General features: G+C 39.5%; 1 protein-coding gene across 8 annotated transcripts in view; it reads right to left on the reverse strand.

The window, feature by feature from the left end:
* THRAP3 (thyroid hormone receptor associated protein 3) overlaps nucleotides 1–12,590 on the reverse strand; it is a 39,230-nt gene that overhangs the window by 7,759 nt on the left and 18,881 nt on the right. For all 8 annotated transcript variants that reach the window (XM_075604544.1, XM_075604543.1, XM_075604545.1 and 5 more), the window contains 4 exons: nucleotides 9,817–9,972; nucleotides 5,096–5,956; nucleotides 1,515–2,156; nucleotides 422–594 (listed from right to left, as the gene is read on the reverse strand). In XM_075604544.1, the coding sequence (XP_075460659.1) occupies nucleotides 422–594; nucleotides 1,515–2,156; nucleotides 5,096–5,956; nucleotides 9,817–9,944 (1,804 nt within the window). In that variant the 5' untranslated portion in view covers nucleotides 9,945–9,972. The remainder of the gene's footprint in view (nucleotides 1–421; nucleotides 595–1,514; nucleotides 2,157–5,095; nucleotides 5,957–9,816; nucleotides 9,973–12,590) is intronic.

The raw sequence follows: 12,590 nt of genomic DNA on the forward strand, positions 1-12,590 counted from the left end.
AAAAATTGAAGGTTTAAAAAAAAAAAAATCCCCAAAAAACACCTTTACAAACTTTGTTGACCCCTGTGCTTACTGCAATCTCCAAGGTGCTAAAATGGGTCAGACATGCAATGCAGTTCTTTGGCGAAGTGGAACTCTGCCAATTAAATAGTGGCGTTAAGAAAGGTCCATCACGCTCCGGCAGCAACGGGGTTCGAACAAATTTACTAGGTTACTAAACTGAAATAAGTCAATACCACCGTTCATTATTAAAAGGTATCCTTGCAGAGAAGGAAAAAATGCCCAGGACATACTTGAAAACGAGAGGTAACTCAATGTATTACTTCCTGGTAAAACATTTTTATAAATAAATGAAAATTGTTAGCAAATCTGATGCATTGAAGCTACCCTGGCAAACAGAAACCAATGTCTGACATGGTACCTTTCACATGGTGCACGATGGTGACTATATGTTGAGCGAACAACTCTGAGGGACTGCGCTGAGGCTGTGCAGACTGTATATGCTGGAAAATAGACTTGAACTCCAGATCTCTCTTGTTGCTATGAACAAGGTCCCGGGAGAGCTTACGTTCATGAGCCAATATACCACTTGGGCTGAAAGAGTGAAAAGGAAACTTGTTACAAATCCAAGCAACATCTCAGTTACAAACAAATGCTATGTTAGGATGAAATGGTGGGAATCCCTAATCTTCCTCAACCCTATCAGCAAAATAAGAAAGTAGATGAAATGAATGAAGCCCTGCTCTGCAAACTACAGTTCGCTAGATGGAGGCATTACAAGTCATATCAGTGCCAGAGTATCCGCTGACACTAGCACAGATAAAATGCATAACAGCCCTTCATCTATTAAAACACTCCAAGCAAGGGCTCCCCGGAGCTGAAATCAAAGTGGTTCAGCAATGGAGACCACCTGCTTCAGTGTTGTCTGTAGTGCTCCTTTAAGAGTCAACATTCTCCATGTTTTGTTTTTTTCCTAATGGACAATTAATGTATTTTAACTTAACATTAGCTTTGGTTGGTTAAAAAAAAATAAAAACCATCCCAGATCAACCTTTGTTTAGTTCTAATTGGGCAAAATATTCCTATATTAATAGTTTTATTGATCTAGAGGAAAGCAATCAAATATTTGCCATAAGGGATACAAATTGTGCCGACTAGTAATGGCAATCCAGTTTCTCCCTGGTTCAACAATCTTCTGTTTAACTTCTTTGGCAAATCCCTGAACACCGTCCCTTTCTAAAACGAGGTCTAACATTTTCTTTAAAAGATCCACTGTACAGTATCTGCAATCCATCTCCATGGGTAGTTTTGCTGTTTTTTTTTATATACTATACCAGGTATAGACCCATTTAGTAAAGCAAGTGTGCTACCATATATTTCGCTTTGCAACATATTAAAGTCTCATGTGTAATAAATCAGAACCTGGTTAGCTCAGTCATTAATAACCAATGGAGTGTGTGAGACTTGGGAGACACCAACTGTTTTGGGGAAAACAAATATTGGCCATAACTCACCGTGCAAGGTCCTCATCGAAAGAATCCAAACGGACACTAGGGCCTGTGTCCCGGCTAACACAGAATGTGGATTTGGGGAAGGGCAGGTCCTCCTTGGCTGCCACTTTCTCTCTCTCTCTGGCCTCAGCAGCTTTCCTGGGAGGAGGGGACTCACTCCTATCTTTAACCGCCTTAAAACTTGTCACTCTGAAATTCTTTTCGGGAAGGAACCCTTTGTGAGCGGATTCCCCTCTTTTGGAGGCCTTCTCCTCCTTCTTGGGCCTCTCTGTGTATGGATCGTCCTCCATGTCCTCAGATTTTCTGCGCTTCTCCTTCGCGCTCGGTATAAAGGACAGTTCCTCCCACTTGGCAGGGTCGTATGGATCTTGGTTTTTGGAGTCGCTGTCCGAGTCCTTCCTGGTACGGCCTTTTTTCTCCTGCTCCGCTTCCTCTTTGGCGAAGCGGAACTCTGCCAATTTCATCTTCTCCAACTCCTCACGCATCTTGTAACGTTTTGGTGACTGGCTCTTACGGTAAGCCTTCTCCAGTTCATTCATGGCAAAATCTGTGGGGCTGCTCCGGTCTTTCATTTTCTCCAGGCTGGACATCTTTTCCTTCCCATTCTCTTGTTCGGAAGCCTTATTCTTCTGCTCTTCCATGAACCTGGGTTGATATAGATTAAAGATTGTTATCCCTGGTTTTAGTGTGGTCTTACAAGTGTTAAAGAGATCTCACCACTGAACGTGATGTTTGTAACTAGGCAGCTTAGAGACCCATTTTGGTCTATTAATTATTCTTGTGGAAATGGCTACTATAAATCAACAAAACTAACAGAGGTCCTCAAACCTACCCTGGGGTTGGAAGGGACACCAACCACAGCAGGTTTTGGGAATAACTGAAATACTTGAGAGCATGACAACACATTTTACATTTCAAAAGGATATCCACTGATCCAAGAAACCTTGTCTGTGAAATGATTAAGGCACTTCTTTATTCCCCACAATATTTATAATAATGGCTGAAACATACAGATGTGAAATGGAACAATGACACTACTCTAGAGAAGTGTTCGGATGGCACAGGTTTTTATGTGAAACCCCTCCCTGATAAGAGGTCTGCAACATTTTACTATGCAGTGCAGGGATGGGTTAAACACATGTATTAGATGGTTATTTCCGGGACAAATGAATTGAAAGCAGCAGTTTCCACATGTGCACTCCACACATTTCACTTCTAAATAGCACCTCTGCTGTTTAATTCTAGGCTCTGCTATAGGCTGCCTAATCTGAAATATGCATGGCTTGTAATATTTCACCTATTTTGTTAATATCATTATGGCTCTTGATTGTACGTCCTAGAAATAAAGGGTGTGTGCCTTTGGTTATAATCAAACCCTAACCTTTTATACTCATCTCTGGGGTTACTAATGTCAGAAATGTTAAAGTGAGGTTACCACAGAATGTGGATAATGAACAAAAGGCACTTCAATTTTCTTACATAATATAACCAGTCAAGATTTCCAAAGGAAAGAAAAACATGTAGATGATCTGTTCATAAATTCTGGAAAATTAACAGAATGCAGAAGTAATACTGTCATTGTTTTTAAACCCCTGCAGGCTTAGCCATTAAAGTAGCTAATTGTCCAAAGCAAATTTGAAAATTATATAAAAATGTCTTTCAAGGGCCATCCAGCACTGTCTGTTCCACATTAAACAATCTATTGTAGTTATCTCCTCTGAAATATACACTTGGTTCCATTTTGACCTATACCATTAATTGTATATGTAAAAATTTCCTTTTCTAACTTTGCTTTAATAAATTAAGTGGTAGAACTGCTGCTTTAAGACTTAAAGATGGTGAAGGGATATCTGTGAAGCCTGTCCCAGTGCAATCAAAAACAGAGCTACTTACCACTGCTTGTCCTAAACTTATCTTTGGATCTGAGCGCGAAATTATGCTTTTATCCAAACTACTGCGGTCACTTTACCAACCTGCATTTGGCAGAACGGCATTTGAGTGTGCTTTTTATCTGATTAGCTTATTTTGTCTGTATTTATAAGATCATAATGTTTTTCCTCTGCTTCGAAGCATTTGTCTTTAAAAGAACACAAACGAAAACAAAGCCTCAGCGGGCAAAAAACACCAACACTTTGATGCAAGTCTCCTAGAGGATTTAAAAATTGTCTGCACACTGTAAACAAAATAAAAACACAAAAAAATATATATAAAAAACAAAATGTTCAAGAGGAAACAGAATGTGTTAGTCTTGATATATCTATGTTTATGGCTTGCATGCGTTAAACAGCTATGGTCGGTATCACTGGCATCTGGCACCGGTATCCAGCAGTTACAAAGTTAAGAGATTTATATCTAGTATATGAAACAGGCACTATCTTTCCACAATAAATCTTGACAAGCGGAGTGTCTTCATTTCATATGGACTTATTTATACTATACCGTAGAGGCTTCTGATTTACAAAGTATATTGTTTTACTTAAATAGTCTCCATATAAATACAATTATCACTTGTTCACACATTAGAATATTGTGGCAGAGTTGCCTCCTTCAGCTACTAGCAATTCATGTTAGTTTCAGAGACACCATTAAGTTATATAGCCAAAATGGGATGGTGAGTAGCATTTTTTTGCAATGAAGGGAAATATCACATGGTAGGACTTGCTGAACGCTCAAATGAATAACCCTTAAGGTGAATAATGTTGTACTGCATGCTTGGCAAAGTGCACATTATCTGTGCTTGATTGTATAGTAACAAGCATTGCTTTCAAGCACAAAACGATGTCAGATGGCAAGTGGAAATACATGCCAGTTAGCAGGGGGAAAAAAAATAAAGGTAGTTATGCTGCGTTTTAAATTTCAGTTTACATACTGCAGTCATTAGTACTGCAGCACCTTAAATATAGATACAAAGTCTGCATATAGTTGTAATCCAAGACATTGAACAGTGGAAAATAGAACATTTAACCATTTCTAATGTAAACATTCTAAGGGGAACCTGATCTTTCATCTCTAGATACAGACTTTGAAAGAGCATCCTTACAACAGCAGATATCAAAGTATAAAATACTCTACAGAAAATAAACTGTTCTAAATGTAGGATACAGCACTCCATTACCATCTGAAGCAGTGATCATCTAATATGACCCACTCCAAGTGTGGTTTACAGATAAAACACTAAGGTGATTTCAAAAGAAATTAAGGCTGCATGAGTGCACAAAGGAGGATTCTTACAGAATGGAAAAAGCTGTTTGCGATGTCTAGGACATAACTAATGACTGCTAAAGGCAGTTGCCGATTAGAAAATGAGGGCCAGTCTTTGCCCAGGAGAGCCTACAGATCAGGAATATGTCTGAAAAACAACTATGCAGAGGTTTTGCACAATACCAGCAACATCCACTTAACTCCACGTCCTCATGACATTTTGCACCAGTCTCTTTCCCCACTTCCCCTTTAAGTACATGCGCCTGCTTAAAGTCTCCAATTTCTTATTTGAGTGGGAAAAGTAGGACCAGGCAAATCTCATGCCAGCATGGAGTCAAGGTGGCAGAATAACTATACTACACAGTATACGTGAAGCAACGTACCTTTTATACCCAGTTCCTATTGGAGCCGACATCTCCCCAGATCTGCCCTCTTCCTTTTGATTACCATACAATGAACTCATTGAGGGTGGGCTCCTGGTAAGGGGGCTCTTCCTTGGTGGGCTCAAACTATGGTCAAATGGGCTATGGCGAGAGGATCCCCGGAAGGAGGCGCTGCTCTGCAAGACAGAGGGGGAGGGAGGGCTGGGCTTTTGCACAGGGCTGGGCCGGGGGGAACAGCGCCTCACCACTACAGACTGCACAGAGCTTTTGAGTGTTGGAGCACGCTCCGCAGGGCTATGCTGTGGGATGGGGCTTGTGTCATAAGCCTCCATATCCTGCCATGCTTTAGACCCCTCAGCTTTGCTCCCCGAGTCTGCTGCTCCAGGCACAGACAGATCCTTTGAGTCGTCATCTGCAGCCAGCGTTGAGCCTCGCTGGTCTTTAGAATGAGACTTCTTCTCCTTCCTGGACTTACGCTTGGAAGATTCCACTGGGCTGTGATTGGAGGAGGACCTGGAAGAGGAAGACCTCCTAGACCGGTCCGAGGAGGACTTGTCTGAATTCCTCGAGTGGCTTCTGGATCTAGGAGATGGGGACCTCCTCTTTGGAGAGCGGGAGCGAGACCGAGCCCTGCGAGGGCTGTATGGCTGACGGTTATAATTCTGCCAGTTGGGGCGGTAGTTTCCATACCCTCCACGGTTATGCTGGCCTCGTGGATAAAACCCTCTTCCACGCCCTCGGAAATAATAGGGTCTCCGGTAACCTCTGTTGTGTCCTCGGAAATCGCGATTTTGGTAAACTCTGGGGTGATTTCGTTCTCGGTTATACCCGGGAGAGTACGATCTTGAGCGAGATCTAGAACTGAATAAGACACACACACACAAAAAAAAAAAAAGGGGGGTGGGGGGAGAAGCAATGTATATTAAAAACTATATATCTCTTAGCAAAGTGCAATCCCTTCCATTTTCTACACGGCACCTCATTATTCAGGTCCGGCACTTTGAGAAGTCAGAAAAACTGTATTTGGTCACAACATTCTCAATAATTTAACTCTCTCCAAATCACAAATTACATCCCAGAATCACGGCAGAGATCATGGAAATTGGGGCCCATCACTAGAGTAAGGTTGTCTAAAATATGGACTAAAAAATAAATAAAACTTTACGAATTAAGAGTAACGTCTAATAAGCTCAATTACACAGTTGGTCATTTTGAAATTAATTCCAAACATTGTGCTTTAATTTAAGATTGCTTTTAATAATGAAAACTGTATTAATAAATAGAACACAATATGCACATTAAACAGCTTAATTCACCAGTCAGCAGAGGGCACTATTGCTCAAGATAACTGTGGCTGCTTAAAGAATCCAATGTATTTATATAAGTAACTAGTCTAGTGATCCTCCGATGCTTAACAGTGCCAATTTCAGAGACAAAAACTACTGATTCATGTCAAGTTGTTCGGTGCATGCTCATGGATAATCTAAAATGGCTGCTGGAGTCAACCAATGTGAAGCTGCATCATTTGACATTGTGGCTATGCAAAATTTGGCATCCGTATTATATCCCAAATAGGGAGCCCGTGCCCTATACTGGGAATTATCTGGGGAACCCAGTTGATGAAAGATCGATATTCAGCAGCGGAGGACCTACTGGCTCACGTATGTAAGAAACAGTTATGGAAATGCCCAGTCAGGAATGCTGCACTAAGTTCTAGATCTTATAAAGCAATCGGGAGAGGGGGACAGGAGGAGTGGGGGACAGGGGTCAGCATTATAATTGATGACAATTTTTTTTCCCCTTCAAAAAAAAAAAAAAATGAAGTAGAGACAGCAAGATTGCTGAGATAGATATAAAGATATAAAATCCCCCTCACCCTCCAAGACCCATATTCAAGGTGCTCGTCACTGCTAAGAATGGATGGGAGATGGGTGAATGGGGGATGGGTGAAGGGGTGGGGGTTCAATCAGAAATCTGTCGTGCAAGGAATATTAAAGCAGCTGTATCAAATGAAAACACAAGGCTTTGGAAGTAACAGCAACTGTTTCAGGACTCACATTTACTATATTTAACTTAACACTCCCTCTCAGATGAAATGCTACATATCTCAAACTATAAATATTAAGGTACCCAAAGCAGTAATTACGAGAGAAACCAGGACATTTTAATTGGAGCCAGAGACCAACCGGTGGGAATTGTGTAACTATCTGGCTTCAATTAAAATGTTGTAGTTTAAAACGTACTTTTACATTTATCCTAAGGAATTAAAGATTCAAGAAAACTGGGTTTACAAAATTATCCACATTTCCCACAATAAAAATACATATAATACAAAATGCTGATCATAAATAAGATGGATCCGGGATGTAATCTTTTAACTTTAAAATATAATTTTTTTAAATAATATCATTTAATCTTAGCTGTTCGGGAAACTCCAAACAAAGAACCAAATGCAACCAACGCCAAATCAATAAAATATCAATCAAAACAAATAAGATTAGCAAGAAAAACTTAAGCTGTTGACATTGCAGTTTATTTTTTATTAGCGCTACAGTCTAGCAAACACCTGATATAAGCTTGTATTTATTCTGCAAAGAAACTTAGAAATGTTTAAATTACAAACGAAAACCATGACAAGAACAACATACCTTGACAGATTAAAAAAAAAAAAAAAAAGTTTCTAGGCAACAATATATACAAATAATTTTCACAATTGCAAAAATTGGAAAGCTGCACTTTTAGAAGCAGTCAAAATGGAAGATTTCATCAAAAATAATAAAAAGTGTATGTATATACACAAACAAAAAATTAAGAGTGAGAACAAAGTTGTCCTTTATTAAAGGAAATTTGCACACAAAAGCATATACAGTATGTGTAAAATACACAGAAGAGCCAAGATTTGAACTCCTTACCTTTTCTTGGATTTCATTTGAATGGAGGTAGAAACAATATCAGAGAGAGAGAGAGAGACAAGGAGAGCGAGCGCAGCTAAATTGGACTGTTGAATGGAACTAAAAACTTATACTACGAACGTGAGCAAGGCAATCCGAAATGCACCAAGAGGAGCATTGCTCATCCTACACTCCCCGGGAGAATAGATTACTACTGCAAACAACTGCACACACACAGTGCATAAGAACATCTATTCAGGATTAAACCCGCTTTCTATAGGGCAGCAACCGTATATGAAGGCAAATACCGAGCACTGGAAAATGGCGGGCTGTTTGCCGATATTGCTAAAAAAGAACAAACAGCCACGGTGCGACCAACGAGTAACACAATATAGAGAAATGAAGAGTTAGGTTGCTTGGAAAGAGCAGCAGGGATGACTGATACCTCATGGGACAGGGACCAACTATTAATTGAAATCACTTCTGCCACACATGGAACTGTACCTCCCACCTGGGAGATTCAATTATATTTATAAGCCTCTCGGTGGACACATTCTAAGCTAAAGAAAAAATTAACCCCGTCAGCATAGGAGCTTCCTCAAAGAGAGAGATATAGAGGTCTACTCACAAGTTCATAATGAAATTCTCCATTAATGTGGCAGCCAAGAACAGGGGAAAGACAACGTTTCAGGTCCCGTATGGACCTTTCATCAGGTGGATGAAAGGTCCATGTGGGACCTGAAACAGTTTTCCCCCTGTTCTTGGTTGTCACATTAATAGGAGAATTTCATTATGAACTTGTGAGTACTGTAGAGCACTGCTTTGTATTTCTAAGGCCGCGCGTATAGTGCCCGCGACAGCTGACGAAAGTTGAATTTTGCTTTGCAGCGATGTCGCTAGCGACCTGGCCATTGATTGGTTCAGAGGCTGTCACATGTGGCAACAGCCTCTGAAAAATCAAATTTGACCGGCTACCAATATTTTTGGTCGCGACGTCGCTCCCGTTGCGCTTCCTATAAGCACTTGCGACGGCAATGCATTTGTTTTGGAGTTGCGTCACCGTCGCCAGACACTAGAAGCGCAGCCTTAGCGGAGACCTGCACTTTGAGGAAATTGTTTGTCTGCACAAGCAAAATTCACCTCGCCTGAGGCCATTGGAATTGGACCCCAGAAGGCGACATCTATTCACTGTCTATAAGCCACCAGCACAATATACAATATTCCCTTATCTGTATAAAGAACAAGTATAACTAATCATTAACGCTACACTTGATAAAGTGCAAAGGAAGGCTGGGAACAAAATATTTGCCGCTTTGATACAAGAGCAAACACCAGTCCAAAAAAAGGATCCCTCAGTGAAGAGAACGTGTCTCCTTAATATTTTCCTTCAGAAAACACCAGATCACACAATCATCCCATAAAGCTGCAGTGATTCCGTGCTCACCGCTATTACAAAAGTCATTACGCATATGTGTACTTCAGTGGCACTAAGAGGGGGAGGCTCTTGACACGAATTGAACAAAGCAGAAAAAGCTATTAACTGAAGGGAAATTTTTTCTTCAATTCCAGTTTCTATCTAAATGAGGATGCGCTTTAGAATTTCGTGCGCTTTAGAATTTCCTGCACAAAAATGAACTCATTAAAGGGGCAGCACTGCCAAGGACGAAAGTAACCAAACACAGTGGCATGTTTAAATTTAGCCAAAGAAAGCAGATAGACAACTTAATTTTTTTTTTATAGAAATGAACACGAATAAAGTCTATGAAGTAAGTTTCAAAATGCAACATTTTTATGGCACAAGCTTTGGAGGGTTTTGGGGAGACGTCTTACCTGTGCCGACGCTTCCGTGGGTGCGACAGAGACCTGGAACGGGACCGCGACTTTGAGAAGGAACGGGACCGAGAGCGCGACATGGAGCGAGATGAGCCCGACCTGGACTTGGATTTGTTTTTGGACATTTCCTAGGCTTCTCCTTTGTGGGCACGTCTGTGGAAAGGATGAGAGAACGCGTTTTAAAGCCCCTGATCATACAAGGCAATTGCCTGTTAAACCAATATGTTATAAGGTGCAAAAAAAGGGATTGAATGTGCAGCGTCTGCTTTCCCACTTATTCTGACATGACTAACGATATGACAAGTGTGGCGATTTGCTCTGACCTTTGAGTTCACAAGAGAATTTGAACAGTTTTCCTTATTTCAATGTGATATTAGCCAATTACTTTAATGGGAAACATTCTACTGTAAGAGTCAATAACGAATAGATTTGTTATTAAGAACATACACAATTGGTCCTAGATCTGTTATACCAGATTTTATTCTGCTTGCTATATTTTTTCTTCATTCTTGCCAACTTAAATATTCAGCAAGAAAATGAAGTCTAGACTGAATTTTATGTAAAGCACGTTGATTTATTTTTAGTTTATGGGTTAACATGTTAAATCAAAATAAACAAAAAGCAAATTAATTACATTCCAATAAAACAGAATTACAGAGAACTATCAATGCATATGCAGTCAGTGACTACAGGATTTTAATTTTATTATTTGATAAAAAGCGGAAATAGGTCAAGTTTCCTACACATTTTAAGTAATCACCCAATAAGCCATGTTTCCTAAAGTATTAACTTGCTGGAAAAAAAGAAAAAAATTTTTTTAGCCTTTCCGCGTGTTTTGAGCCCTGGCAGTTCAAGTTGGTGTTTAAAATAAATTTAAAAAAATAAATAAAAATCACACATACATTTTTCCCCATTCAATATGTGCATCAATACAATCTGCACACTGACAAGTGATTAGCTAAGCTGCAGATCAATCCGTTCTCCTGTAATCGATCGCTTGCTCAGGGCTATTTAATTCAGTTCTTGCCCAGCATTGTGGGCAATGTAGTCCTGCCACATGATTGACTGGTAAGTTACTAGATACAATTGGTGCACTGCTAGAGAGAGGGATGGTTTCAAGAGCCAGAGCCTATCAGAAGGGGGAGGGGCTGTCACTTTAGAAATGCTTCCTACATTAGAAACATTAAAAATGTCTTTAAAACATTTTTTTTTTAACATTTTTTTAAAATGCTAAAAGTATTTTCTCATAGTACAGAACTGATTTATTAAAAAAACATGTAGGATATTGCTTGAACTGCTGCTGCTTAAACCTTTGGTAGTCATCAAACAACCCTTTTATTAAGGATTATATGTAATTGTAGCCAATACCCTAGCAGTAACGCCACTGTCAAAAAACAGCAGAAAAGCACGGCACTGCAGAGTTCAAACCAGATACATAGGAGAAAACCTGCAAATAGATTTAACTACAGTGCTTTAAAATACCCAGTGCAAGGCAAATGAAACTTTAGAAAGCTGAGAGATGGCAGCTGTTTGCCAACATTATTTTATGAGGAAATACAACCTTAATTTGAATCTCAGATGTGCTGCAAAGTCTTCATGAAACTGTACAAATACCCATTTTCCGTCTCCATTTTATTAATGGTGAGAAGATGTTAATCCTTACTGAAAATATACATATACACACACATATATATATATATATATATATATATATATATATATATATATATATATATATGTGTGTGTGTATATATGTGTATATATATATATATATATATATATATATATATATATATACACACACACACACACACACACACACACACACACACACACACACACACACACACACACACACACACACACACACACACACACACACACACACACACACATATTAAAAAAAAAACTAAACATATTACTTTATTTTCCCAAAAATGTATTGCACCAGCTCAGAAACATGTTTTGTGCCATAAAATACTTGCACGCCACTGATCAACTCCTCAAGATTTGTAATTGAACTATATGCAATGGCTTTGATTGCGAAGGCAAGAATGAGGTGATATCACAGGGAACCCTCCCCCTGCCCATCCCCAATAGGTGAAGATTAAAACTTTCTTTGACAAAAATACACAATCTTCTTCAGCCCCTTCACTAGTGATGTGAACTTTTGACCGATGTCAAAGATTTGGAAAAAGCCAAATTCTTTTTTTAGTGTAACAGTAAATAGAAGGTAAAAATTGACTTCCGGAAGCGCAGAAAGTTAACAAAATAATGGGAATTACATTTTTAAAAACACTTTCTTTACAAATTTTGTGCCTATTATTTTGCCTTACTCTTAAACGCCAGTCACAGATACAAAACTGGATCGGAGAGAACCATTAACACCTGCACAGATATTTCCAGAATAGCTAACAAGAGTATTTTTATTCCAGAACTCTGCTGCTCTCCAAAGTTTTTTGGCACTCAAAAAAGCAGCAGGTGAAAGATTGAAAACTGTTTATCCTTTTGATACCCAGGAGAACGCAGATTCCACCCCCCTGAGGGTATTGGGTAGAACAAACAACTTGACATGGCCTGAGGCTTTGTGGATTACATACAACAACACAGTGCTACGTACTGTCACATTAAATAAGTGCAGAACAAGGTATTTAGCGAGATTTCAGGGACTGTGGTGCGTGTATATACACACACACACACACACAAAAAGGGTATAATACAGGTGTGTAGGTCTTCAATGGGCATTTCCTAATAAATGCATTAATATAAGA

The sequence above is a fragment of the Ascaphus truei genome, chromosome 6 (genome assembly GCF_040206685.1).
Source record: "Ascaphus truei isolate aAscTru1 chromosome 6, aAscTru1.hap1, whole genome shotgun sequence".
Classification (NCBI taxonomy): Eukaryota; Metazoa; Chordata; class Amphibia; order Anura; family Ascaphidae; genus Ascaphus; species Ascaphus truei.